The sequence below is a fragment of the Salmo salar genome, chromosome 03 (genome assembly GCF_965601325.2).
Source record: "Salmo salar chromosome 03, fSalSal1, whole genome shotgun sequence".
In the NCBI taxonomy this organism is placed as follows: domain Eukaryota; kingdom Metazoa; phylum Chordata; class Actinopteri; order Salmoniformes; family Salmonidae; genus Salmo; species Salmo salar.
Genome location: NC_138293.1, coordinates 17,708,078 through 17,736,035, shown reverse-complemented (window position 1 = coordinate 17,736,035; position 27,958 = coordinate 17,708,078). Strand labels below are relative to the sequence as shown.

Sequence of the window (27,958 nt, the reverse complement as noted above, 5' to 3'; positions counted from 1 at the left end):
CTGGGGGAATCTTTCCCAGCCAGGGAGCAGAGCGGCTGGACTGAGGGAGGGGATGGAGTGGTCAGCCGCGGTGCTCGCGGAGCGTCCCCGTCCCCCTTAAACGAGAGTTCAAGACTGTGAATGCCGGTGACTTCTGAATAACCTCCCGAGGTAGTGGGAGCTCACCCTTAAATGACCCCTCACTCTGAGTGGAGGGGGGGGGGGGGGGGTCCAAGGGGGTCTTCCATCAGTAGTCAAACAGCCTGTAGCATCCCCTTGGAATTGGAGGAATTTCCACTTTAATTCCTCAATTAACTATATAGCATATTGGCGTATTTATTGACTTTTTCTGTGCCCCCCCCAAAAAAATTGCAGACACATTATCCTAAATTGGCATGCCTCTAATGTACTATATTTTATTTGTAAATAGATGTTATTATTTGTAAATTAAGCAAATAAGGTTGTCATTTGGGAGAATCCCACTAGACACATACGTCATTTCAACATGTAGTTTTGATTTAGATTTGGTTGAGTTGTCAACTAACCTGAATTGTGAAGAAGAAGAAAAAATCACCATGTAATTGGATTTAGGTTAAAAGTTGGGTAAAGAAATACGAAATTCCCATATGGTGATGGCTTGTTGCAAATCCAATCAGTTTTTCACATTGATTCAGCATCATGACATTGCTTTTTCTTTTTAAATGACATGGAACAAATGTTGATTCAACCAGTTTTTGCCCAGTGGGATTCCTGATTTCGCCACCCCCTCCGCTGGGCCCCTCCGTGTGTGGTAGCCCAGTCAGGCAACAGTAAGAAGAGAACTCAGTCAAGGCGGGGACGACGTTCACAGAGAGATGCTGCTCTATGAACGCTAAACAAGAACATTCATCTTGGAGAGAAAAAACGTACAATAATAATAACGTCCATACAGTTATGGATAACAATGACTCTTATCTACATCTAAGTAAGTATGTTTTTCCGTTTATCTATCAAGTCTTGAGACGCGGGCGGTATATCCCGCATAGGCTGCTCTTGCAGTTCTCTGTGTTGTGTTTGTTTAGTTTCCGAATTCCCTCTGTACAGCCGACTTTACACGGACGGCAATAAATCCCGCGTGGCAATGTTATCTATGTAGTTAACACTTGTCCCGCGCCTAATGTGTATTGATTGACAAGGAGGCAGTGCCAATGCTCAAGTCAGCTGATAGTGATTCTGCTCCTCTGTCAGGGTCAGGGGTTGGCACTTTAATTGCGCTTATGTAATTTATGGCCTTTCTTACGCGCCTCTTGTTAAACTGTTCGCTGCCTTGTTCTTATTTATGGGTCTGGCTTGGCAGAGAAGCGCTTATCCATTCGACAGCCATACATTCACTCACCTCACCGCTGTTCTCGAGGAAAGTTCGTCAAGAAGACCACATTGAGAGGGTAGGCCGATACGACTTTTTTCACTGCAAGCTCTACTTCTCTTTAGTAGGCTATTTTTAATTGGCTGAAATTGTTCTGTAATTCAAACATCATATTTTTTTTCAATCAAAGAAAGACAATGAGGCCACAACACAAACCACGAATAAGCAGTCCTGTGGACCCTTCTATCTTTGTATTGGAAATGCAAATTATTTTCTATTCCATTCTATTGTGTTTCCATACAGCCTAGGCGACTGTATCATTTCCCTGTTCATATTTAGATTTTAGTTTAAAAGTATTGATTATTACACTCTATACACCAACTATTGTCAATAATGAATTAATAAATAAAAAAACAGACAAAGTGTGACAGCAATTATGTCACTGAATCAGTTTTGGGGATTATTACCAGAACAAACATGAATCCATTCATGCAGTAAATTATACTGCTATAGAAAGGATTCTGAAGGATTCAAATCCATTATTTCCTCAGCATTTTATGTTTGTGTAATCACATGCTCATATTGCTACAGAGGACATTATCCCACATTGGACCAGGAATCTGAGACATCTTGGTCTATTTTTACTTCTCTCTTTCTCTCTCTTTCTCTCTCTTTCACTCTCTTCTCTCTTTACTCTCTTTCGCTCTTTCAGTCTATTTTTCTCTTCTACTCTCTCTGTCTAGGGTTTAGTTATGTGAACAAATGTGTGTTCATCTGTATGGGTTCGTCTCCTCTGCAGCGGTGGACTTTGTTTTATTTGAACATTGGCATGGTCTGACTTCTGCTATGATCCCACTGGGCACAAACTGGTTGGATCAATGTTGCTTCTACGTCAGAAAAAAAACCTATGTGATGACATTGAATCAACGTGGAAAACTGATTTGATTTGCAAAAAGTCATCAAAGTAAAGGAATTTTGAAAATGTAGTAATTTCTTTCACCCAACTTTTAACCTAAATCACATGACATGGTTCAAATTATTGTTGATTTCACATTGAATTCACATTAGTTCACAATTCAATCAAATAGAATTCACTAGTAACACATACTGTAATGCACCAATGCAATGGCAGGGCACGTTAGTGGAGTAGGAACCAGCCATATGGCGCTACGGTCACGGCTGTGAGTGCCATGATCTCTTCCTGCAGCAAGCAGTCAAAGAGAGTGAGAAGTCATGTGGCCAAGTCATTCGGGTTTTCACTGCCAATGGTGATTAGGAAGGCTGACATGGGATCAGTCCTGTTGACTATGGTCAGGGCTATTCGGAATCCTTGGGACGTCCCTACTCTAAATCCTAACCCTAAACCCTACCTTTGCCTAACCCTAACCATTTTAAATGTCAACTTCAATTGGGTAGGGATGTCCCAAGGATCCCAGATAGCACGGACCCTTGACAACACAAGCCTACTAACACTCTCGTCCACTGACTGAGCCTCTCAGATATGCATATTTTTTGAAACTGCACTGTCGATTAGGGGTTCGTAAGTAAGCAGTTCACTGTAAGGTCTACACCTGTTGTATTCGGTGCATGTGACTAATACAATTTGATTTAATTTGATGCGAGAGAACGGTTTGAGACTATACGATTACTGACAAACTGCCTTTGTTAGCACCATTCATGCATTTCAAAGGGTTTGATGGTGTATTTAAACTACTGTACATCTTATCTCATGCCAGGCTATGTGAAGATAACTTCACTATATTTAGGCAATAAGGCCTGAGGAGGTCTCTTATTGCTATTATAACCGGTTACCAAAGTAATTAGAGCAGTAAAAATAAATGTTTTGTCATACCTGTGGTATACGGTCTGATATACCACAGCTGTCAGCCAATCAGCATTCAGGGCTCGAACCACCCAGTTTATAATTAAGCAATAAGGCACGAGGAGGTGTGGTATATGGCCAATATACCATGACTAAGGGCTGTTCTTATGCACGAGGCAACACGGAGTGCCTGGATACAGCCCTTAGCCGTGGTATATTGGCCATATACCACAAACCCCCAAGGTGCCTTATTGCTATTATAAACTGGTTACCAACGTAATTAGAGCAGTAAAAATAAATGTTTTGTCATACCCGTGGTATACGGTCTGATATACCACGACTGTCAGCCAATCAGCATTTAGGGCTCGAACCATCCAGTTTATAATATACTGTAAGCTACTTTATTTTCTCTCGGCCAAAATAGGACAATACTGTTGGTGTTGGAACAGCAGGACTAGAAGACAATGACCCATTTCAGCGGAGGCTTTTTGGAAATGAAAAGCGAGAGTTAATCTGGTATTTTTTCTATATGGTACCATGCTGTGTTTTAGTTTATCTGTAGACAGGGTAAGTCAACACGAGCAGCATCCTGGGTCTACAGCCTCTCCACTGGTGTCAGCCAAAGATCAATGAACTTCAGTACACTATCTGGCCTACTTTCAGTTCAGGCTCCATACTGTAGTTTGACATACTTGTTTTCCCCTGTCTGCAAGCCATCAGGTAAATCAGCGACTCTAAACCTGCTAATAAACCTGCTAATGGACATGTCTCTTCATGTGTTATTATACCATTGACATAATTCTCAGCGCTGACCATATTTGTTTATGAAAAGGTTGTTACATAAATGTCTGTTTAAAAATAACAGAAAAATGCTGTTGTAATAAGACGACATTTAGACGCAGGTTTGGGAACAGATGTTGCTGTATTATATTCATCAACAGTATAACAAGAAGAGGATGTCAAAAAAGACTCTGATTCCTCAAATACCCCAAAAGTCCCCCTAGTTATACTTTGTTAATTATTCATTAACACTAGCATGCTTCCTTCCTATGCACTCCCTCTTAATTGCCCCCATACGGTATAGAACTGGGATGGCAGTCTGATTTAACGACCGGTGTTCTCTGTAGTACTCATTATAATCACTATCAGTGTTGAGACTTCCTGATATCACTGAATAAATCACCATCAGTTCATATGGGGCTTCACACCACAGACAGACAGGCAGACAGACAGGCAGACAGACAGGCAGATGGGAAAGCTGATGGACAGACAGACAAACAGGCAGGCAGACAGGCAGGCAGACAGACATGTAGATGGATCGATAGACCGACTGATATGGAAGACAGATAGACCAAGTCAAGGTTGTCTGTCTGGGATGAAGCCCACATAAACTAATGTTGATTTATTCAGCGCTATAGCATGTAGTGTCTGCAGCATAAGCAGTGCTCCATAGGATGAGTATCCACTTCTGAGTCTTCTCCTGGGAACTAAGGCCTACTGAGAGATAAGCTGCATCTCGCTCTCTCTCTTTCTCTCGCTCTCTTTCTCTCTCACTCTCTCTCTCTTTTTCTCTCTCTCTTTCTTTTTCTCTCTCTCTCACTCTCTCTCTTCAGACAGTGGGATCCGATGGCCCAACATGGGCCTCATGTTTCATTAACAATTATTTGATGATGTCCCTTAATAGGTAGTACAAGGCCTGTGTTGTGTTGGGTCCTGGGCACTGAGAGGCCCTCTATGTGCTGCTGTGTTTGTAAAGGGGTTAGGAGATAAAGAGAGGGAAGAGAGTGGGGAGATCAAGTGGCACCTTCGGTCTCTCTCCCTCCCTCCCTCTCTCTATCTCTCTCCCTCCCTCCCTCCCTCCCTCCCTCTCTCTCTCTCTCTCCCTCCCTCGATCTTACTTGGCATTCAACAAGACACCTGTTTCTTAACAGCTATTAGTATGTAGCTTGGTACTCGTCAAATGCATGAGTGTGTGTGTGTGTGTGTTGTGTACCTGTCTGTGTATTTGTCTGTCTGTCTCTCTGTCTGTCTAATTGGATAACTCAGGACCTTCTATGTAGTTGTATATTCAGTCCCCCCACAGTCGTCTCTGCTCAACTCCTTTAATGTGATGTACATCGTGGAGTTTTGAGTAACTCGGCTATGTCCAGACCTGATCCAACATATAGGATTCATCTCAGGTCCCTGTCTGTCTTCTCATCATACCCTTATTGCTGCCCTGCTCTCCACTTTCAACCACGCTTGTTGCCGTGGGCTACTCTTTTGTACCCGACTCATTGTGCTTTGATGCTATAACCAGTATTCTCTATACACCGCTCTGTTCTTCATTCTGTCATTTTATTGTCATTTGTTCTGATTGTCGGTCTCTCTTTGTATGGAGGAAACTCAGAAATAACAGAGACAGAAATGGTGTCAACATACAGGACTGGTAGGCCCGGCCATTAGATAACATTTAGTCAGGGCCAGGCGCGGTGCTCTGATGTGTATCCCGGCAGGCTTGTGATTGTGAATCAGCTCCCTTATCTAATTGGTAATTTTTCTGCCCCAGTTGTAGTGGGCCCAGTCTGGGTAGCCAATGCTAGTGCTTCAGTGGAATAGGAGAGCAGTGCAGCTCCCACAGATAGAGGGGCTCAGTGGTTGGCTTTTACTCTTTATGGAAACTTCAGAACTTTGTAGTCTCTTGTAGGATTATTGGGGAATTGAATAGAATAGCCAATAGAGCGTCTACATAAATAGTGATTCTATTTCTATGCCATACAGTAACTGCTTGTACATAACGTCTCAATGTCGAGATGTTTATCAGCTTTTTGGGAATGTGTTTTTGTTGTGTGAGTTCAATTGTGGTCAGAGATAGTGGCCAGTTTCTTAGAGACAGAGATCAGTGAAGGCACAGTATAGAAAAGCTTCTAGCCTTGGCGAAGCTCCAGTTGTTTTCCGTACAGCAGCACCATGTCCTGGGTTCCTCCCCTGCCCAAAAGCTCTATAGAGCTGCTTCAATATACCATCTCCTCCAGGGGGATAATCCCCTTTAATCCCCCCCCCCCCCCCCCCACAAGCACAAGCACAAGCACACACACACACACACACACACACACACACACACACACACACACACACACACACACACACACACACACACACACACACACACACACACACACACACACACACACTCCCTCTCCAAACTCCACAGACGTGAGCCCCTCCCCTGCTACCCCCTGGCCACATGGCATATGACTGCCCCCCCTACCTCTGTTAATCAGGACATGAAATAGACACCAGGATGGAAATGTTAACCTCAGAGAGAGAGAGAGAGAGAATGAGAGAGAGAGAGAGAGCGCGAGATCAGGGTTTCTATATACAGTGGGAACCCACTCAGAATGTGGTTAATGACTTTATTCATTGTATATGATGTTACACAATGCTTAGAAAACAGACTCATGAAGATGCATGCGTGGAATGATGGTGAACATGTATGAAATGGTTAATTCAACGCCTGTTACCACATGCATTTGTAATGGTCTTATGTTACTGTCACATGTCCAAGGCTATTTGTGTGAATACATAAACAGTTGTATGTAGCATGTGTTGTCTTTTATCATGATGTTATAATGACAGTGTTGCTGAAAAGCCAAAACAGTTATAAAAATCACAAATTTAGATTGGTATAACAGATGTAACAGAGTTGGCATTTCTAAATGTAACAGAGTTGAATTATTAAAAAGTCAAACCACAATGTACTGTAAGTAATATGATAACAGTCAAATAGTGCAGTTTGGTGTGTAGCTATAGGAGAGAGGTACTCTGTCTTGGTTACAGTACATTATGTATCATATGAGACAAAATATATACACTGAGTGTACAAAACATTAAGGTGGTGTTCCTAATATTTGGTGTACTCAGTGTATAAAATGGTGTGTATGGACAGTATATGAATAGAAAAGGTGTGTACAGCAGTAGTTATATAGGATGAGCCATGACTAGAATACAGTATGTACATATAAAGTGGGTAAAACAGTATGTATACATTATTAAAGTGACCAGTGTTCAATGACTCTATGTACCTAGTGCAGCAGTCTCTAAAGTGCAGGGTAGAATACCGAGTGGTAGCTGGCTAGTAACAGTGATTGAAGTTCAGGGCAGGGTACTGGGCGGAGGCCAGCTAGTGATGACTGTTTAACAGTCTGATGGCCTGGAGATAGAAGCTGTTTATCAGACTCTCAGTCCCAGCTTTGATGCACCTGTACTCTCCGCCTTCTGGATGATAGCGGGGTGAACAGGCAGTGGCTCGGGTGGTTGTTGTCCTTGATGATCTTTTTGGCCTTCCTGTGACATCGGGTGCTGTAGTAGTCCTGAAGGGCAGGTAGTTTGCCCCCGGTGATGCCTTGTGCAGACCACACCACCCTCTGGAGAGCCTTGCGGTTGTGGGCGGTGCAGTTGCCGTACCAGGTGGGGATGCAGCCGGTCACGCAACTGCACCGCCTGCAACCGCAGGACTCTCCATAGGGTGGTGCGGTCAGCCTGACACATCACCGGGGTCACCGTGCCTTCCTGTGACACCGGGTGCTGTAGATGTCCTGGAGGGCAGGCACGGTGACCTCGGTGATGTGTCAGGCTGACCGCACCACCCTATGGAGAGCCCTGCGGTTGCAGGCGGTGCAGTTGCCGTATCGGGCGCTGATACAGCCCAACATAATGCATGGTGTATCTGTGAATTTGAGGCTTTTAGCACTCTCTACTGTCGATGTAGAGAGCATGGGCATGTCTCTCTGCTGTCTCCTGAAGTCCACGATCAGCTCCTTCGTTTTGTTGATGTTGAGGGAGAGGTTATTTTCTTGGCACCACTCTGCCAGGGCTCTCACCTCCTCCCTGTAGGCTGTCTCGTCGTTGTTGGTAATCAGGTCTACAACTGCTATGTCGTCAGCAAGCTTGATGATTGAGTTGGAGACATGCGTGGCCACACAGTCATGGATGAACAGGGAGTATAGGAGGGGGCTGAGCACACACCCTTGTGGGGCCCCCGTGTTGAGGGGCCCCACAAGGGTGTGTGCGGTATTTCTCTTGTCCAGGTGGGATAGGGCAGTGGATCTGTTGGGGCTGAATACAACCTGTAGTGGGTCTAGGGTGTCAGGTAAGATGGAGGTGATATGGTCCTTAACTAGCCTCTCAAAGCACTTCATGATGACAGAAGTGAGTGCTATGGAGTGATAGTCATTTAGTTCAGTTACCTTCGCTTTCTTGGGTACAGGAACAATGGTGGACATCTTGAAGCAAGTGGGGACAGCAGACTGGGACAGTGAGAGATTGAATATGTCCCTAAACACTCCAGCCAGCTGGTCTGCACATGCTCTGAGGACGCAGCTTGGGATGCCGTCTGGGCCCGGCAGCCTTGCGAGGGTTAACACTCTTAAATGCCTTACTCACGTCGCCCATAGAGAACTAGAGCACAAAGTCATCGTGAGCGGAGGGGTGCCCACGGTGGCGGCTCGATTTTGTTTTCCTCAAAGTGGGAGAAGATGAGGTTTAGCTTGTCCGGGAGCGAGGCATTGGTGTCCGCGACGTGGCTGGCTTTCCCTTTATAATCCATGATTGTCTGGAGTCCCTGACACATAAGTCTCGTGTCTGAACCGTTGAATTGCGACTCCACTTTGTCCCTGTACTGGCGTTTTGCCTCTTTGATTGCCTTACGGAGGTCATAGCTGAATGTGGTTAAATGTGGTGTTCGCGCTTTCCAGTTTTGTGTGAATACTGCCATCTATCCATGGTTTCTGGGATGGATAAATTGTAATCATCTCGGTAGGAACAACATCCTGTATGCACTTCCTGATGAACCCAGTCACTGAGTGTATACGTCGACCCGGAAAATGTCCAAGTCCGTATGATCAAAAAAATCCTGAAGCATAGATTCATATTGGTCAGACCAACGTTGAACAATCATCTTGGAAATAGATGTCCTCTGCCATAGGAATTGATACAGTGTGATTTCCTGATAAGTGAACAAGGAAAACGTGCATATCTGGTTTAGTGCATGAATCCATTCACCAGTGGTCCCAAGCCATTACGAATACAGTATATCAGCAGTTGACTCTATATAACCATTAGTAACCATTAGCAAAGTTACTCTATCCTCCCATGTAATACTGAATTGTTTTACCAATGAATGTGAAGCTTTGAGTTGGACTGAATGGACTCTCTATATCACTTCACTCTCCTCTCATACTTAAGCCATACAAGTTAATGATGTCTGCTCGGCGCATCTTCTGTCATTTCAACAGGAAAAAGGGACAAGTCTGCAACAGAGAAGGGACATCTTTAATTAAAAAGTAATCCAATCCCCCACTGGGTATTTGAGAGAGCCCATCCGACAGACAGGATAGAATTTTCTCCTTTTCTAGGCCAAATCCCTTTATACACATGGAACAGGGACGGAGACTGCACGTGTGAATGAATGTGTATGTTTGTCATATAACGAGCAACTGGGAAATATGTTCTACAGTGCCTCAGCATGCTGCATGCTGTCGTGTAGACCAAGCCCCCACTCAACCGCTTCCAGCCCACTACCTCTAATATACACCCCATCCCTACACACATACATACACACACACACACACACACGGTAAATAACCAGGTTGGCTAAGAGGATTATACAGTCCCTGATTGATCAGACATCATCTTAATTTAGACAGGAATGAGTGAGCTCTGTCTCCACACATCAGGCCAGTGCTTTTCTAGGATCAGTTTTGGCACTCAGATCATAATGAATACGACAGGGGAGACCAGACCAGGCCAAAAGGCTACAGGCCTGCTTTTTACATGATTAAGCTAAGGCGCTCACTGATCATATTTTTTTATTATGATGATAGGTATCTCTATAAAAGTCATTGAAAATTGTTTTTTTGAAAACACTTCTAAACTACTTAACCCAGATGATGATTGTATGGTGACATACTCAAGTACATTCACATGTGTATGTGTGTGTTGCTCAAATATGCCTATTAATGTGTGTGTGTGTGTATGTGTTTGTACGTGTGTGGGGCTCTTTGCTGTTGGAATCTGACATTTAGCAGGCATTAATATCACAGGAGGAGCTGTGCCAAGAAAGAGAGAGAGAGAGAGAGAGAGAGAGAGAGAAAGTGTGTGTGTGTGTGTGTGTGTGTGCCACTCTACAGCTGCTTGTAACACACACACATGATCGGGGACTGCCAGCCCGCCGCCTGCGTTGGAAGGGTCAAGCCCCCTGCAGATCCTCCGAGGTATCGCCTGCAGACATGAGAATCATAGCAGGTGTCGGAGATTCCGGAGGAAAAGAGGAAAGCGACTTAATAGACATTAGCCAATCAGAGTTAGATATGTATGTAAACTACCAGCCACTGATGCTCCTTCCTGACTTTGACAGTGAGTAACATAGATATTGTGGGAGCAATATGGCCACTTCGACCATACATATAGTCCAGGGTAATATACTTTGACTTGGTAGGCAGTGACTGTATGCTAGGTACAATAGCTAATACATTCATTAACTGAAGTATGTGGGCATGTATTTGTTGGCATAGAAAGATTGACATGATTTATCACTCACTGTGATCTTTACTGAACATGAAGTGCTGGGTTCTGTCTTCAACAAAACTGGTAAGCTGTGTGTTGGTGTCTTTGGACATTTGTGACACAAGTGGGCAGTTGGTGAAAGTGTGTGTGTGATCAGAAGTACACACACATACAGACACGCACACATTTATTTTCTAGATTCTGCTCAACCTGTCTAAATATACATCGGGGCTTCCTGCGTCTGGTTTGGCAGAGAAACTGCTAAACCTACAGCTGTTACAACACAATATGAGGAAGTGCCTTTGTCCTCCTTTAGCTTGTTTTAGACTTGCTACGTTTATAGATAGAACCTTTTTATACTAGTGTGAGCGTTATGTTTATTGTAATGCGTGGATTATGGTGTGAAGCATGTGTGGCTGTGATCGTGTGTGTGTGTGTGTGTGTGTGTGTGTGTGTGTGTGTGTGTGTGTGTGTGTGTGTGTGTGTGTGTGTGTGAGAGAGAGAGACTTTCTGTGTGCATGAAAATCAAGTAGTCATTTAACACTGGCACACAAAACATCCCAACCCCACTAACACATGCTAGTATCAGTGACCACTGTAGACTGGCGTCCGAGCGCTGCTGGTCTGGCTGACCTATCCCACTCTGTCCTGTGTAACATGAGAGAGATCCCTGTACCCAGGGCTGACTACGGCAACCCTGAAACCATGCCCCATGCAAATGCCACCCCCCATTAACCCTGTGACACACAGCTCTGCCCAACAGCCCAACCTTAAATTGTTGGGGCCTGAAATGTCAACCTGTCATTCTATATTCCAGCTAGAAAGAAAATCCTGGCCATGCTACAATCTACATACATGTAAATAGATTTGATAGTTGATAAAGCCCTCTCTGTTGCATTATGTTTCTGTTGGATTGGTGTTGTTGATATGATTTTTTGATGACGTAGGTTTATAATGGGAGTTTTAGTCGGTTTGTTTTGGAAGGGAAATAACCTTCTATCACCTTCTGTTGTTCGTTCGTTTTGTTCTCATACAATCATGGCAATTTCATAAAAACAATCTTTGTGCAGCATTAAAGTCTCACTTTCCTTATGTAGCTAATGTTTGTCGTCGTTATGTAGGCTAATGTTTGTCGTCGTTATGTAGGCTAATGTTTGTCGTTATTTTGGCTAACATCATAGAGAAAAGCTCTATGATGTTGCCCTATCATCCCTCTAGCGTCCCTGTAACATCCCCCTGACATTTCCTCATGTTGATGCATAATGTGAATATGACCTTATAAAGCTCCTATGAATGATCAGATCAGTGTAGCCTGTCTCTGCACTGACCTTTTGGGCTATTCTGGTGATATATGGAAGTCCCTTATGCAGGTTTTCCCCATGCACTGACCCCCAAGCGACCAGCTATATCAGGCTACATCAGTTCCATCACAGTGCATTACCAGCTAGATTAGTGATGTTAAATGGAGGGATGGACATTTTGGACCGCTGGCTGTCTAATCGCACCTCGTTTTGCTGTGAAAAGAGGCTGATGTGGGTCTAGTTCGGTCTAGTTCGGTCTAGTTGTTATTCTCTGGTCTGATTGCTCATCACACCGTCTGTGAACCAGAACCAAGGTCTTTTGCTGTAGTCATTAACATTTTATTTTCATATGGAATAGACTAGAATAGGTTAGAGTGTTGGTTCTACACTGTATATTTCTACCTGCAACATCTGAACGTTTCACTTTATTGATCCCTATGAAAACGGTTATCCTCTTTTGAGGACAATATAATTTATATAGATCACGGTCGTATTCATTAGGCACCAACTACATGAACTGGTCCAATGAGAAATGCTTGTTTTCAGTTGTAGCACATTTTTCTACGGTGTGCTCTAATGAATAAAACCCTGCTGTGTTCCATTCTGTTCTGTTCTTTTATTGATTGCCGTGTCTCCTAACTCCTTCATTCTCATCTGTGATTGGCTGTTTATTTGCTCTGATTACAGGTTCTTCTGTGCAGGTCTCGCACCTGAGCTCCACCCCGTCTCAGTCCCTCAGCACCATGGTGGGGCCCCCTCACCACCACCCCTATCATCACCACCATCATCATCATCATCATCACCACCCCTCCATCATCAGTGCCTCTGTCAACCCCGGGCAGCCCCTCCCGTCTCCCATGAGCACCCTGGGCTCGCCGTTCAACGGGCAGGGCGGCTCGCCGTACTCCGTCATCACCTCGTCCTCTCTGGGCTCCCCAGGTGTCTCCATCCCCCCTACTCCCACCATGGGCTTCAGCACGCTCTCCAGCCCACAGGTAAGGGTCAATGTATTCACACACATAATAATTAGTTGCTTATATTTGTCCTCTTTTTGAATTGGAAATGTATTTTTTTCATATCCCAACTCCCCCTGAGACAGGGGCCATGGCCAGGGGTCAGCCATTATTGACAACGACCCTGGAGCAATTAGGGTTAAGTTCCTTTCTCAAGGACACATCAACAGATTTTTCTTCACCTTGTCGGCTTGGGGAATAGAACCAGTGACCTTCCGGTTACAGGCCCAACACTCTTCATCTCTAGGCTCACTGCCTCCTGGACAATTATTTATGCTCACGCCTATACACACACACTTGTTAAACACGAACACACTAAAAATATGAGAGGCCTTACAGCAGGCAAGTCGACCCACCGAAGTAGCTTTGGAACTACTGCATTGGATACATTGTTGTCACTTATATGAGTTTCTCAATGCCCTAGCCTTTCATGCCAAGCTTCAAACCCATGCAAATTGAAGGAGACTACTCTACACCCAGCTGACTAGCCTTTCCTGGCCTGTTGTATTTCTAACTGTTTGTCTGTCAGAGCTGATACTACAGTAGTCTCAGACTACTTAGTGGTCATCTGCATCCTTCTAACACAGTGGTCACCAACCCGTTCTGAGTCAAGATCGTATTCTGAGTCAAGGTCACATTCTGAGTCAAGGTCACATTCTGAGTCAAGGTCACATTCTGAGTCAAAAATGCAGGTTGAGATCGACTGCTCAGAATTTGTTTTTACAGGACTTGAAAAACGTAAGCCTATGCAACATTAACCTATTAAAAACAGTACTGTAGCAATGAGGTTTGTGCAGTAGGCTATAGGCCCAATACATTATCACTGCATATTGGCTTTGCTTTAATTCCCCTGCCAATGTATTGTTGTTCGGACTACTTTTTATATTATATTAAACAATTTGAGGTAGACTATATGATCACACCGGTAATAGATCAGTTGTTGTATTATATGTGAGGCACAGCTGAGAGAGCATACATTCAAATCATTTGCTTTTTATTTTTATTTTACTGGGCTGATGGTGCCTGCATTTGATTGTCAGTCTCAGAGGAGACAGAGCGCAGCATCCTGAGGGTCTACTTCCTAACGTCCCTGCGCTCTCCCTTTCCTCCGCTGACCAAAAAAGGACACCGTCTTCCAGCTGATAGTGAAGCTCGAGTCGCACTGCATTACTTCTGCCTCATGCACAAATTCATGTTGTTACTTCAATGACCAGAGAAAGTGAAATATTCCTCGATATTAAAGAAGACCCAAGCCGCTAATAATAATAACAACACAAGCCTATCTATACACTTTCCTACTCATTCATTACAGCTGCAGTGCTGGTTGTAGCACGAGTGGAAGTAGGAAGAATGCACATTTTATGGCTTATAAAACTGTTGAATAAAAAGAGTAAAAACTTAAACATGAACTCACTCATAAAAACAGCAGCTCTTTGCTGTATTCATTGACAGTCTCTCTAGTCATGGTTTTAAACGTTTTGAAATCTCACAGTATCAACTTTGCTTTAGCTTCTTTTACACCTGCTACATTACTTCAGACAGATTTGCTCTCCGGGCCCTCCAGGAAGGCAGAGTTTGTACCTTCAGACACATGAAATGGTTCTAAATTGCAACACTTCACCTACCTGGCATGTAGGGCAGCTGAATCAGGTGCACCTACCGCCAACAGCGTGAGACAAATAAATACAAATAGGAACGCAAGGCTTTATTGTTAGGAATGCCTTGGAGATCGACCAGTTGGTCGGTGACTACTGTTCTAACAGAACCTAGAAGGCTAGCCTGAGGTCGCCAAAAATGCATCCGGTTTTCAAGGAAAATTCAAAAAGCCTGTGACACAACTTCTGCTTTTGGATGTTAACAAGGCAACACTCTATGTTAACATCTCCTCCACATTTACTGGATTGGTTGACCAGTGCAGAGGAGAACCTCCCCTGACAGTTATTTTTTCTCTCGTCAGGACCAGAAAGAAAGAAACACAGCTCAGGCCTGCTACATTAGGTTAGCCTGACCCAGACTCATTCATGTCCACAGACTACAACTGAATCACTGCCCTAGAAATAGAACCTCATTCTATTCTGTTGCTCACTTCACTCGTCCCAACTCCATTAGTGAGACAGCGCTTCCACTTACTCCGAGTCCAAGTCCCAAATAGATAACAAATGGGGAAAAGAGAGGCTTACTCTTGTCCACTTACTCTTGTGAATTTAAAAGTTAAACATTTTATTCAGTTAGTTAAAAAAAAAAAACATTGCCGTTCTGTCCTGCATTAAATAGAATCTAGAATGTCTCCTTTTCTGACCGTTTTTTGCCCAGTCCCTGCCTTTACCACTGGACCTCTGCCTTCCCTAGAGGGGATGAGCGAATTGTATTTGGCTGTCCCACTCGGAGCTAACTGAGCTAAGCTATTGAGGCGTGATGGCTAGTGAGTCGGAGGGAGATATCATTGATCCAGCCTGCTAAGCTAAAGCCCTGAAGGCTAGCTAGCAGAAAAGAGAACACAAATGGATGTAATCTAATGACAGCTGTGCCAACAGGCTTCTGTAAAGCAAATAGGGTCACATATGCAATAGTCAGATTCAGATCCATTTATTGCCAATAGGATGTTAAAATTGGATTTCTTCTTACCGCTAATAGTGCAGTTCCCTTTTGGTCTCAAAGAAGTAGACACTTTCAATGAGCCGGCACTTTCAATGAGCCAAGCAACAGAGAAATGTCTATAGAAAAGTCAGTAGTATTAAGAGCACTGTGAATAATGTATAGGCTATATGAAGTATTCAACAAGGGCCCCATGGCTGATATGTGTGAGAGACATGGTGAGAAACATGGGATGTGGTGTGTAAACTAACTATATAGGTCATCCGTGCATATGTTGCCTTTGTGTATGTGCGTGCGTGAGTTTGAGTGTGTGTATGTGAGTGAGTGTGTGTGTGTGTCGACCCTGTCGCCTTTTAGTCTACAGTATAATACAGTACGCAGCGGTAAGCCGACTAGGGGCCAGAAAGCTCTGTTACTACCCAACCACACTAGACCCAGGCTGGTCTCTTGACCTGCAATAGTCCCTTGACCTGTGTGTGTGTGTGTGTGTGTGTGTGTGTGTGTGTGTGTGTACACAGCAGTCTAGGTCTAAAAGGCTTCTAAACAGCTTCTACCCCCAAGCCATAAGACTCCTGAACATCTAATCAAATGGCTACCCAGACTATTTGCATTGCCCCCTCCCTCTCTTTTACACCGCTGCTACTCTCTGTTTGTTATCATCTATGCATAGTCACTTTAATAACTCTACCTACATGTACATACTACCTCAACTAACCGGTGCCCCCGCACATTGACTCAGTATCAGTACCCCCCTGTATATAGTCTCACTATTGTTATTTTACTGCTGCTCTTAATTACTTGTTACTTTTATTTCTTATTCTTGCCTGTATAGCACAGCACATACATCCCTCACTGTCAGGATAATGCAGTTTTAGGAAGATGTTCTCATAACTTTTTAATCCACTGTGTGGTTCTTAATGATCAGACCTGGGATCAAATAGTATTTGTTCTATTTCTAAAACTTTAGCTGAGCTTTATTGAGCTTATCTGGCACAATGGAACCAATGGAATAGTCCTTAAAGTGTAAACCCTGCCCCTCTGGCACTCTAGACAGGCTCAATCAAACTCAAAGTATTTCAAAGAACACAAATACTTCATGGTCTGATAATGATCGGCAGGCAGCCTAGCGGTTGGGCCGGTAACCAAAAGGTTGCTAGTTTGAATCCGAGAGCCGACTAGGTGAAAAATCTGTCGATCTGCCATTCAAGCAAGGCACTTAACCCTAATTGCTCCAGGGTCGGCATCTATAATGGCTGATCCCTGGCCGTGACCCCACTCTCTGAGGGATATGCAAAAAACACATTTCCATTTCACACCAACACTTGTACATGTGTGAAACAGGACAAATATAAGTAATCTCTATTAGACCTTTAGATGGCCCAGAGTAGCTTATAAAGTTTCCTTAAAGAGCGACTGAGCACACCGATTGGCACATGTGTTTTTCTGTTGCTCATTTCAAAAACGAGCGTTCAGTCTTGGACGTGATTTCTGACCGATACAGTTTGGTTAATGATGTTTGTCCCCCATGAGACACTGTAGATATGGAAGCATATTACACTTCCTCAAAATCCCCAGAATGAATCTAAGATAACTCAAGAAATCTGTAATTTATTTAGACGTTTTTGCTGAGGATGTTTTAATTGCACGATTTTATATCTAACCAAGGTGTTTGGTGCAGTAGTTCTCATGTAAAAAAATGCACGATGTGTTGTCTTATGTAAACAAAGTCAGAGCTGCTGGGCAGGTCTGCCTTACTGTCTATGCTATTGGATAGAGAGCAATCACCGCAGCTGGTCACCCCATGATAGTGGGCAAAGGGACATCGTCAAATCAAAACCCAACCTTCATTTAGCCTTTAACGCAAAATGTTTCCAAACTCCGTTTTAGACCAGACTGACTTTATTACAAAAATTACCCTATTTAGACTTTATTGTAAATTTTGACACTATATTAACTGTTTATGACTTATATCGATACCACATAGGCCATTTTCAAAGGGATTAGTTGATTTTAAAGGCAGTCGCTTTTTAATGACCAACTACCTCCCTCTACTTCTCTCATGTGGAACTGCATGTAACAGGTTTCAATTGAGTGTTTTCAGTTGAGTTCGATTAGAATTCAAACTGGTATCAGCAGATATCATTTTGTGCCCTTCCTTAAGAACCTTGTGTCCATGTTGACTGTGGGTGTTTACTGAGAGTAAACATTCAAAGTAAACTGCGACTTCCTCACCTAGAGGAAACAGGTCACATGACAAAGGAAAAAACACTTCCGATTAGGTTGTAAGGTGGGAGGGGGAGGCAGAAAGGACAAGGGAGGAGTTAAATAAAAACACACATTAGCACACCTGCAGGATATTATGTTTGAATGATACACATTGATTGACACGCAGGCATACACACAAATGCACTGAGGAAGGCACTGACTGTGTACTGTATAGCTAATGCATGGTTGAAATAGGGATGTTGTCATAGAAAGACTGACATGATATATCACTCACTTTGATCTTTGCTGAACCCGGAAGTGCTGAGTTCTGTCTTCAACAAAACTGGAAAGCTGCGAGTCGGTGACTTTTTACTTTTGACCTTGGTGATACAGTGGCCAGTTGGCGAAAGTGAGACACCCACACACACACACACCCCATTAACCCCCTCTCTGCTGTCGATGTTCCCCTCTCTGTAGATGAACTCTCTGAACAATGTGAGCAGCAGTGAGGACATCAAGCCTCCTCCAGGCCTAGCTGGACTGGGTCACATGAACAGCTACGGCTGCATGAGCCCAGGGTCCATGTCCAAGCACATCTGTGCCATCTGTGGGGACCGATCCTCAGGTAAAACACCACAACAGGCCCCAGACTAGACCATACTATACTGTAGCAGGTTACCAGACTATAATATAATGTAGCAGGTTACCAGACTAGACCATACTATACTGTAGCAGGTTACCAGACTAGACCATACTATACTGTAGCAGGTTACCAGACTAGACCATACTATACTGTAGCTGGTTACCAGACTAGACCATACTATACTGTAGCTGGTTACCAGAGTATAATATAATGTAGCAGGTTACCAGACTACACCATACTATACTGTAGCAGGTTACCAGACTATAATATAATGTAGCAGGTTACCAGACTAGACCATACTATACTGTAGCAGGTTACCAGACTAGACCATACTATACTGTAGCAGGTTACCAGACTATAATATACTGTAGCAGGTTTCCAGACTAGACCATACTATACTGTAGCTGGTTACCAGAGTATAATATAATGTAGCAGGTTACCAGACTAGACCATACTATACTGTAGCTGGTTACCAGACTATAATATAATGTAGCAGGTTACCAGACTATAATATACTGTAGCAGGTTTCCAGACTAGACCATACTATACTGTAGCTGGTTACCAGACTATAATATAATGTAGCAGGTTACCAGACTAGACCATACTATACTGTAGCTGGTTACCAGACTATAATATAATGTAGCAGGTTACCAGACTAGACCATACTATACTGTAGCTGGTTACCAGACTATAATATAATGTAGCAGGTTACCAGACTAGACCATACTATACTGTAGCAGGTTACCAGACTATAATATAATGTAGCAGGTTACCAGACTAGACCATACTATACTGTAGCAGGTTACCAGACTATAATATAATGTAGCAGGTTACCAGACTAGACCATACTATACTGTAGCAGGTTACCAGACGAGACCATACTATACTGTAGCAGGTTACCAGACTAGACCATACTATACTGTAGCAGGTTACCAGACTATAATATACTGTAGCAGGTTACCAGACTATACCATACTATACTGTAGCAGGTAACCAGACTATAATATAATGTAGCAGGTTACCAGACTAGACCATACTATACTGTAGCAGGTTACCAGACTATAATATAATGTAGCAGGTTACCAGACTAGACCATACTATACTGTAGCAGGTTACCAGACTAGACCATACTATACTGTAGCAGGTTACCAGACTATAATATACTGTAGCAGGTTACAGGACTAGACCATACTATACTGTAGCAGGTTACCAGACTATAATATAATGTAGCTGGTTACCAGACTAGACCATACTATACTGTAGCAGGTTACCAGACTAGACCATACTGTACTGTAGCAGGTTACCAGACTAGACCATACTATACTGTAGCAGGTTACCAGACTAGACCATACTGTACTGTAGCAGGTTACCAGACTAGACCATACTATACTGTAGCAGGTTACCAGACTATAATATAATGTAGCTTGTTACCAGACTAGGCCATACTATACTGTAGCTGGTTACCAGACTATAATATAATGTAGCAGGTTACCAGACTAGACCATACTATACTGTAGCAGGTTACCAGACTAGACCATACTATACTGTAGCAGGTTACCAGACTATAATATACTGTAGCTGGTTACCAGACTATAATATATTGTAGCTTGTTACCAGACTAGACCATACTATACTGTAGCTGGTTACCAGACTATAATATACTGTAGCAGGTTACCAGACTATAATATAATGTAGCAGGTTACCAGACTAGACCATACTATACTGTAGCAGGTTACCAGACTATAATATAATGTAGCAGGTTACCAGACTAGACCATACTATACTGTAGCAGGTTACCAGACTAGACCATACTATACTGTAGCAGGTTACCAGACTAGACCATACTATACTGTAGCAGGTTACCAGACTAGACCATACTATACTGTAGCAGGTTACCAGACTATAATATACTGTAGCAGGTTACCAGACTAGACCATACTATACTGTAGCAGGTTACCAGACTATAATATAATGTAGCAGGTTACCAGACTAGACCATACTATACTGTAGCAGGTTACCAGACTAGACCATACTATACTGTAGCAGGTTACCAGACTAGACCATACTATACTGTAGCAGGTTACCAGACTATAATATAATGTAGCAGGTTACCAGACTAGACCATACTATACTGTAGCAGGTTACCAGACTATAATATAATGTAGCTGGTTACCAGACTAGACCATACTATACTGTAGCTGGTTACCAGACTAGACCATACTATACTGTAGCAGGTTACCAGACTAGACCATACTATACTGTAGCAGGTTACCAGACTAGACCATACTATACTGTAGCAGGTTACCAGACTATAATATACTGTAGCAGGTTACCAGACTAGGCCATACTATACTGTAGCTGGTTACCAGACTATAATATAATGTAGCTGGTTACCAGACTAGACCATACTATACTGTAGCAGGTTACCAGACTATAATATACTGTAGCTGGTTACCAGACTATAATATAATGTAGCAGGTTACCAGACTAGACCATACTGTAGCTGGTTACCAGACTATAATATAATGTAGCTGGTTACCAGACTAGACCATACTATACTGTAGCTGGTTACCAGACTAGACCATACTATACTGTAGCAGGTTACCAGACTATAATATAATGTAGCAGGTTACCAGACTAGACCATACTATACTGTAGCTGGTTACCAGACTATAATATAATGTAGCAGGTTACCAGACTAGACCATACTATACTGTAGCTGGTTACCAGACTATAATATAATGTAGCAGGTTACCAGACTAGACCATACTATACTGTAGCAGGTTACCAGACTAGACCATACTATACTGTAGCAGGTTACCAGACTATAATATATTGTAGCAGGTTTCCAGACTAGACCATACTAGACCATACTATACTGTAGCTGGTTACCAGACTATAATATAATGTAGCAGGTTACCAGACTAGACCATACTAAACTGTAGCTGGTTACCAGACTATAATATAATGTAGCAGGTTACCAGACTATAATATACTGTAGCAGGTCTCCAGACTAGACCATACTATACTGTAGCTGGTTACCAGACTATAATATAATGTAGCAGGTTACCAGACTAGACCATACTATACTGTAGCTGGTTACCAGACTATAATATAATGTAGCAGGTTACCAGACTAGACCATACTATACTGTAGCTGGTTACCAGACTATAATATAATGTAGCAGGTTACCAGACTAGACCATACTATACTGTAGCAGGTTACCAGACTAGACCATACTATACTGTAGCTGGTTACCAGACTAGACCATACTATACTGTAGCAGGTTACCAGACTATAATATAATGTAGCAGGTTACCAGACTAGACCATACTATACTGTAGCAGGTTACCAGACTATAATATAATGTAGCAGGTTACCAGACTAGACCATACTATACTGTAGCAGGTTACCAGACTAGACCATACTATACTGTAGCAGGTTACCAGACTAGACCATACTATACTGTAGCAGGTTACCAGACTATAATATACTGTAGCAGGTTACCAGACTATACCATACTATACTGTAGCAGGTAACCAGACTATAATATAATGTAGCAGGTTACCAGACTAGACCATACTATACTGTAGCAGGTTACCAGACTATAATATAATGTAGCAGGTTACCAGACTAGACCATACTATACTGTAGCAGGTTACCAGACTAGACCATACTATACTGTAGCAGGTTACCAGACTATAATATACTGTAGCAGGTTACAGGACTAGACCATACTATACTGTAGCAGGTTACCAGACTATAATATAATGTAGCTGGTTACCAGACTAGACCATACTATACTGTAGCAGGTTACCAGACTAGACCATACTGTACTGTAGCAGGTTACCAGACTAGACCATACTATACTGTAGCAGGTTACCAGACTAGACCATACTGTACTGTAGCAGGTTACCAGACTAGACCATACTATACTGTAGCAGGTTACCAGACTATAATATAATGTAGCTTGTTACCAGACTAGGCCATACTATACTGTAGCTGGTTACCAGACTATAATATAATGTAGCAGGTTACCAGACTAGACCATACTATACTGTAGCAGGTTACCAGACTAGACCATACTATACTGTAGCAGGTTACCAGACTATAATATATTGTAGCTTGTTACCAGACTAGACCATACTATACTGTAGCAGGTTACCAGACTATAATATAATGTAGTTAGTTACCAGACTAGACCATACTATACTGTAGCTGGTTACCAGACTATAATATACTGTAGCAGGTTACCAGACTATAATATAATGTAGCAGGTTACCAGACTAGACCATACTATACTGTAGCAGGTTACCAGACTATAATATACTGTAGCAGGTTACCAGACTAGACCATACTATACTGTAGCTGGTTACCAGACTATAATATAATGTAGCAGGTTACCAGACTAGACCATTCTATACTGTAGCTGGTTACCAGACTATAATATAATTTAGCAGGTTACCATACTAGGCCATACTATACTGTAGCAGGTTTCCAGACTAGACCATACTATACTGTAGCTGGTTACCAGACTATAATATACTGTAGCAGGTTACCAGACTAGACCATTCTATACTGTAGCTGGTTACCAGACTATAATATAATTTAGCAGGTTACCATACTAGGCCATACTATACTGTAGCAGGTTTCCAGACTAGACTAGACCATACTGTACCATAGTTTATCCCCTTGACAAGTTACATGGTTTGGAAGAACTTCTGTCCCTACTACTAGTATACCATACCACCTTAATCAACATAGCTACAGGATAACTAAGCCAAAACAACATTTCCTTAAGAAATGCTCCATCATATTCTATCCCCTCACTAACAGCATTAACAGAATGATAACATCCACAGAGAACCACACAACAACAGTTCATATACAGTAAGAGGTGATCTGATCGATCCATTATTCATCTTCTATATATTCAATGTTCTTCCAGGGAAACACTATGGCGTGTACAGCTGTGAAGGCTGCAAGGGCTTCTTCAAGAGAACCATCAGGAAGGATCTCAGCTACACGTGTCGAGACAGCAAGCAGTGCCTGATCGACAAGCGCCAGCGCAACCGCTGCCAATACTGCCGCTATCAGAAGTGTCTGGCTATGGGCATGAAAAGAGAAGGTGTGTGTGCCTGTGTGTGCCTGTGTGTGTGTGTGTGTGTGTGTGTGTGTGTGTGTGTGTGTGTGTGTGTGTGTGTGTGTGTGTGTGTGTGTGTGTGTGACTCCCATGTTTGTGTGTTCCTCTGCGCAGCGGTGCAGGAGGAGCGTCAGCGGGGCCGGGAGAAGAGTGATAACGAGGTGGAGTCGACCAGTAGTTTTAACGAGGACATGCCTGTTGAGAAGATACTGGACGCGGAGCTGGCTATCGAACCCAAGACTGAAGCCTACATGGAGGCGAGCGCAGGCAACTCTGTAAGCAAACCTCCCTCTGTCCATCCTCTCGCCCATCTCTCTCTCTCTCTATGGACAGATCTCCACTACGTCAAATCATATTCATTGTCCTGAATGCTTGAGGTCACTCTACACATGTCTATTTGTTCCAAACTCAGTGTCCTCTTTCATAGCTGATTATTGAATATTCCATGTGTGTCTCTGTCTGTCTGACAGAAGAACGACCCGGTCACCAACATCTGCCAGGCAGCAGACAAGCAGCTGTTCACCCTGGTGGAGTGGGCCAAGAGGATCCCCCATTTCTCTGAGCTGCCCCTGGACGACCAGGTCATCTTATTACGGGCAGGTAGGCTCCAGCTACAGCACAGCAGATCACCATGCCTGTTCACACACCATAGACACCTATTGATTCATCTACTGCATTGATAGAAATATTTGCTATGAGTAGTGGTGGTAGAACAATGCAGTATATTTTTGCACAGAGCTGTTTCCTTAGCACACCCTTACCCCTCTGGACACGTAGGTAGTTCTAGTCTCAACAACATAGTCACAATTGAAGTTAAACTCACCAGTTAACCAGTGTGTTTTTCTCTTTCTCTGTAAGGTTGGAATGAGCTGCTCATTGCCTCGTTCTCCCACCGCTCTGTGACAGTGAAGGATGGTATCCTATTGGCCACGGGGCTCCACGTACACCGCAGCAGTGCCCACAGTGCCGGGGTGGGCTCCATCTTTGACAGGTCAGAGAAAAATACTTTGTAACAGTATAACCCCTTGACATGTGTAATACGGATACCATAGTAATGCATAGCCCTCACCACAGGTGGCTGGTGGCTCCTTCATTGGGGAGGACGGGCTCATAGTAATGGCTTGAACGGAATCAATGGAATGGTATCAAACACAGCAAACATGTTTCCATGTGTTTGATACCTTTCCATTCACTCCATTCCAGCCATTATTATAATCTGTCCTCCCCTCAGCAGCCTCCTGTGGCCTACACTATAGCTTTCTCTTATGTAACATGGCTAGAAATGTAGCCCTGGTATTTCTACTGCAGTAGAAATGTCTATAATGATAGTTTGTTGAGCATCTATAGATGGACTTGCAAAATAAAGTGTTACTGTGTTTTTTTTCCCGTGACTTGTTGTCAATGTCTTTTCTTACTGTGTTGTTGCATCCAGGGTGCTGACGGAGCTGGTGTCTAAGATGAAAGACATGCAGATGGACAAGACTGAGCTGGGCTGCCTCCGAGCCATTGTCCTCTTCAACCCAGGTAACTACCATCATACAAGAGGCAGCTCGTCCAGGGAGGAAGAGGAGGATGGTCATCCTCATTAATTTTAGCATTAAAGGTTGTTGTCCAATTAGCTTATATTTTTTTAATCATTTTTAGAAATACATTACAAATACACTTTAATAAATATATTTCACATACTGTTTACTGTGTGCACAAGGGTAAGTTTCTGTCTATGAATGTTATTTGCTTCCAGATGCCAAGGGCCTGTCTAATCCTACAGAGGTGGAGGCCCTGAGAGAGAAGGTGTACGCCTCACTGGAGTCCTACACTAAACACAGATATCCGGAGCAGCCTGGCAGGTCAGTCTCTCACAGTAACACTCTCCTTCAGTCTTATACATTTTCTGCTTAATTTGGGGCTGCATTCAATCCCTATTGTGGAAGTATCCCAGACGACCCACACTAAAATGTAAAGGACATTTCAGAATGAGCCGACAAATTCAGCATTTACCGTGAATGCAGTCTTTGCAAACGTGGGAACATTGCATTTCAATTTCAATCGAGCTATATCATGGATCTCCCACGACACAGATTTAATCCAATCCCTAGTCTCGGTAAATGACACACTCATACACACTAATGTCCATTCATTCTCATGTGTCTGACTCTTCCTACTGTATGACAATGCAGCTCTTTAAAATATCACACTTTACTCTACCCATATAGGCTCTAATTTTCCCATATTCCTTCTCCGCTAAGTCTGACTTAAAGACGACTTATCGTAATTCATCTTCATGGTTTGCGTATGCCATTACACCTTTACTCCACACACAGAGACGCGTACAAAGCTCTCCCTCGCCCTCCATTTGGCAAATCTGACCATAACTCTATCCTCCTGATTCCTGCTTACAAGCAAAAATGAAAGCAGGAAGCTCCAGTGACTCGGTCTATAAAAAAGGGGTCAGATGAAGCAGATGCTAAACTACAGGACTGTTTTGCTAGCACAGACTGGAATATGTTCCGGGATTCTTCCGATGGCATTGAGGAGTACGCCACAGTCACTGGCTTTATCAATAAGTGCATCGAGGACGTCGTTCCCACAGTGACTGTACGTACATACCCCAACCAGAAGCCATGGATTAAAGGCAACATTCGCACTGAGCTAAAGGGTAGAGCTGCCGCTTTCAAGGAGCAGGACTCTAACCCGGAAGCTTTTAAGAAATCCCACTCTGCCCTTAGACAAACGATCAAACAGGCAAAGCGTCAACACAGGACTAAGATCGAAAAGATTTGGCATGGGTCCTCAGATCCAGCTTTACAGCTGCACCATTGAGAGCATCCTGACGGGTTGCATCACTGCCTGGTATGGCAACTGCTCGGCCTCCGACCGCAAGGCACTACAGAGGGTAGTGCATACGGCCCAGTACATCACTGGGGCCAAGCTTTCTGCCATCCAGGACCTCTATACCAGGCGGTGTCAGAGGAAGGCCCTAAAAATTGTCAAAGACTCCAGCCACTCTAGTCATAGACTATTCTCTGTGCTACTGCACGGCAAGAGGTACCGGAGCGCCAAGTCCAGGTCCAAGAGGCTCCTAAACAGCTTCTACCCCCAAGCCATAAGACTCCTGAACAGCTAATCAAATGGCTAGCCAGACTATTTGCATTGCCCCCCATGCTGCTGCTACTCTCTGTTATTATCTATGCATAGCCACTTTAATAACTCTACCTACATGCGCATAATTACCTCAATACCGGTGCCCCCGCACATTGACACATTGACTCTGTACCGGTACCCCCTGTATATAGCCCCGCTATTGTTATTTACTGCCGCTCTCTTACTTTTGGGGGGGGATTTTCTTAAAACTGCATTGTTGGTTAAGGGCTCGTAAGTAAGCATTTCACTGTATGGTCTACACCTGTTGTATTCGGCGCATGTGACAAATACAATGTATTTGATAAGGCTTTAAAATTACACCCCAGACAAGAGTAATCAATCCTCCCTCCTCCCTCTTATCTACTCTCTCCTGGTCAGATTTGCCAAGCTGTTGCTGCGTTTGCCTGCACTACGCTCCATTGGCCTCAAGTGTCTGGAGCACCTCTTCTTCTTCAAGCTGATAGGAGATACGCCCATAGATACTTTCCTCATGGAAATGCTCGAAGCGCCGCACCAGATCACATGACACAAGTCTTACCCATTGTAAATACCCCCTACCCCGGTGTACAACTGCTATGAAGTCAAACTTGAGAGTTCTTCACTTGCATATTTTGTACCGAGCACAATTAATAATGTGAAAATAAAAAGTTTCTATTGGTATTTTAAGAAATGCAACACTGTCAAAGGTGAATTTTAAAGAGGATTTGTTTTTGTAAAAAGAAGAGTATTAATTATCAGATCTAGCAACAACTGAATGCAACATGAAGTCTTATTTTATTCAATGATGAACGGTATGAAATACTATGTCACCAGAATAGAATATCTGTGCAAATAAAGACAACTTTTAACATAATAAATTGCTTAATGTCAATTCATTGTGTCTTGCTCTCAACCTTTATTCTCAACTTCAATTAGATTTTTATTTAAAGTTCAGTTACAAAACAGGACAACAAAAATAAATCACACTCTTTAAACATACTGTATGTAAATACAGTATGTACAGTTGAAGTCGGAAGTTTACATGCACTTAGGTTGGAATCATTAAAACTCGTTTTTCAACCACCCCAAAAATCTATTGTTAACAAAACTATAGTTTTGGCAAGTCGGTTACTTTGTGCATGACACAAGTAATTTTTCCAACAATTCTTTACAGATAGATTATTTCACTTATAATTCACTGTATCACAATTCCAGTGGGTCAGAAGTTTACATACACTAAGTTGTCT

General features: G+C 43.0%; 1 protein-coding gene across 4 annotated transcripts; it reads left to right on the top strand.

The window, feature by feature from the left end:
- Nucleotides 1-777: 777 nt before the first annotated feature.
- On the top strand, nucleotides 778-27,589 carry LOC106599103 (retinoic acid receptor RXR-gamma-A). 4 transcript variants are annotated; one of them, XM_014190174.3, is made up of 10 exons: nucleotides 778-943; nucleotides 12,694-12,987; nucleotides 18,283-18,430; nucleotides 23,397-23,576; nucleotides 23,706-23,866; nucleotides 24,062-24,191; nucleotides 24,450-24,582; nucleotides 25,024-25,115; nucleotides 25,333-25,438; nucleotides 27,111-27,589. In XM_014190174.3, exons 2-10 carry the CDS (start codon nucleotides 12,736-12,738, stop codon nucleotides 27,256-27,258), a joined length of 1,350 nt encoding a protein of 449 aa, XP_014045649.1. In that variant the 5' UTR covers nucleotides 778-943; nucleotides 12,694-12,735; the 3' UTR covers nucleotides 27,259-27,589. The 4 variants fall into 4 exon arrangements, with proteins under 4 accessions (XP_014045649.1, XP_014045644.1, XP_082829430.1 ...); XM_014190169.3 differs by having other exon boundaries at nucleotides 12,680-12,987; XM_082973304.1 differs by lacking the exon at nucleotides 778-943 and adding an exon at nucleotides 1,253-1,403 and having other exon boundaries at nucleotides 12,680-12,987.
- The last annotated feature ends 369 nt before the right edge of the window (nucleotides 27,590-27,958 follow it).

Coding starts and splice junctions, on each gene's coding strand:
- LOC106599103 (XM_014190168.3), top strand. CDS start 10,415: ATGAGAATCATAGCAGGTGTCGGAGATTCCGGAGGAAAAGAGGAAAGC. Junction 18,431..23,396: donor CTGTGGGGACCGATCCTCAG/GTAAAACACCAC, acceptor ATGTTCTTCCAG/GGAAACACTATGGCGTGTAC. Junction 25,116..25,332: donor CATTGTCCTCTTCAACCCAG/GTAACTACCATC, acceptor ATTTGCTTCCAG/ATGCCAAGGGCCTGTCTAAT.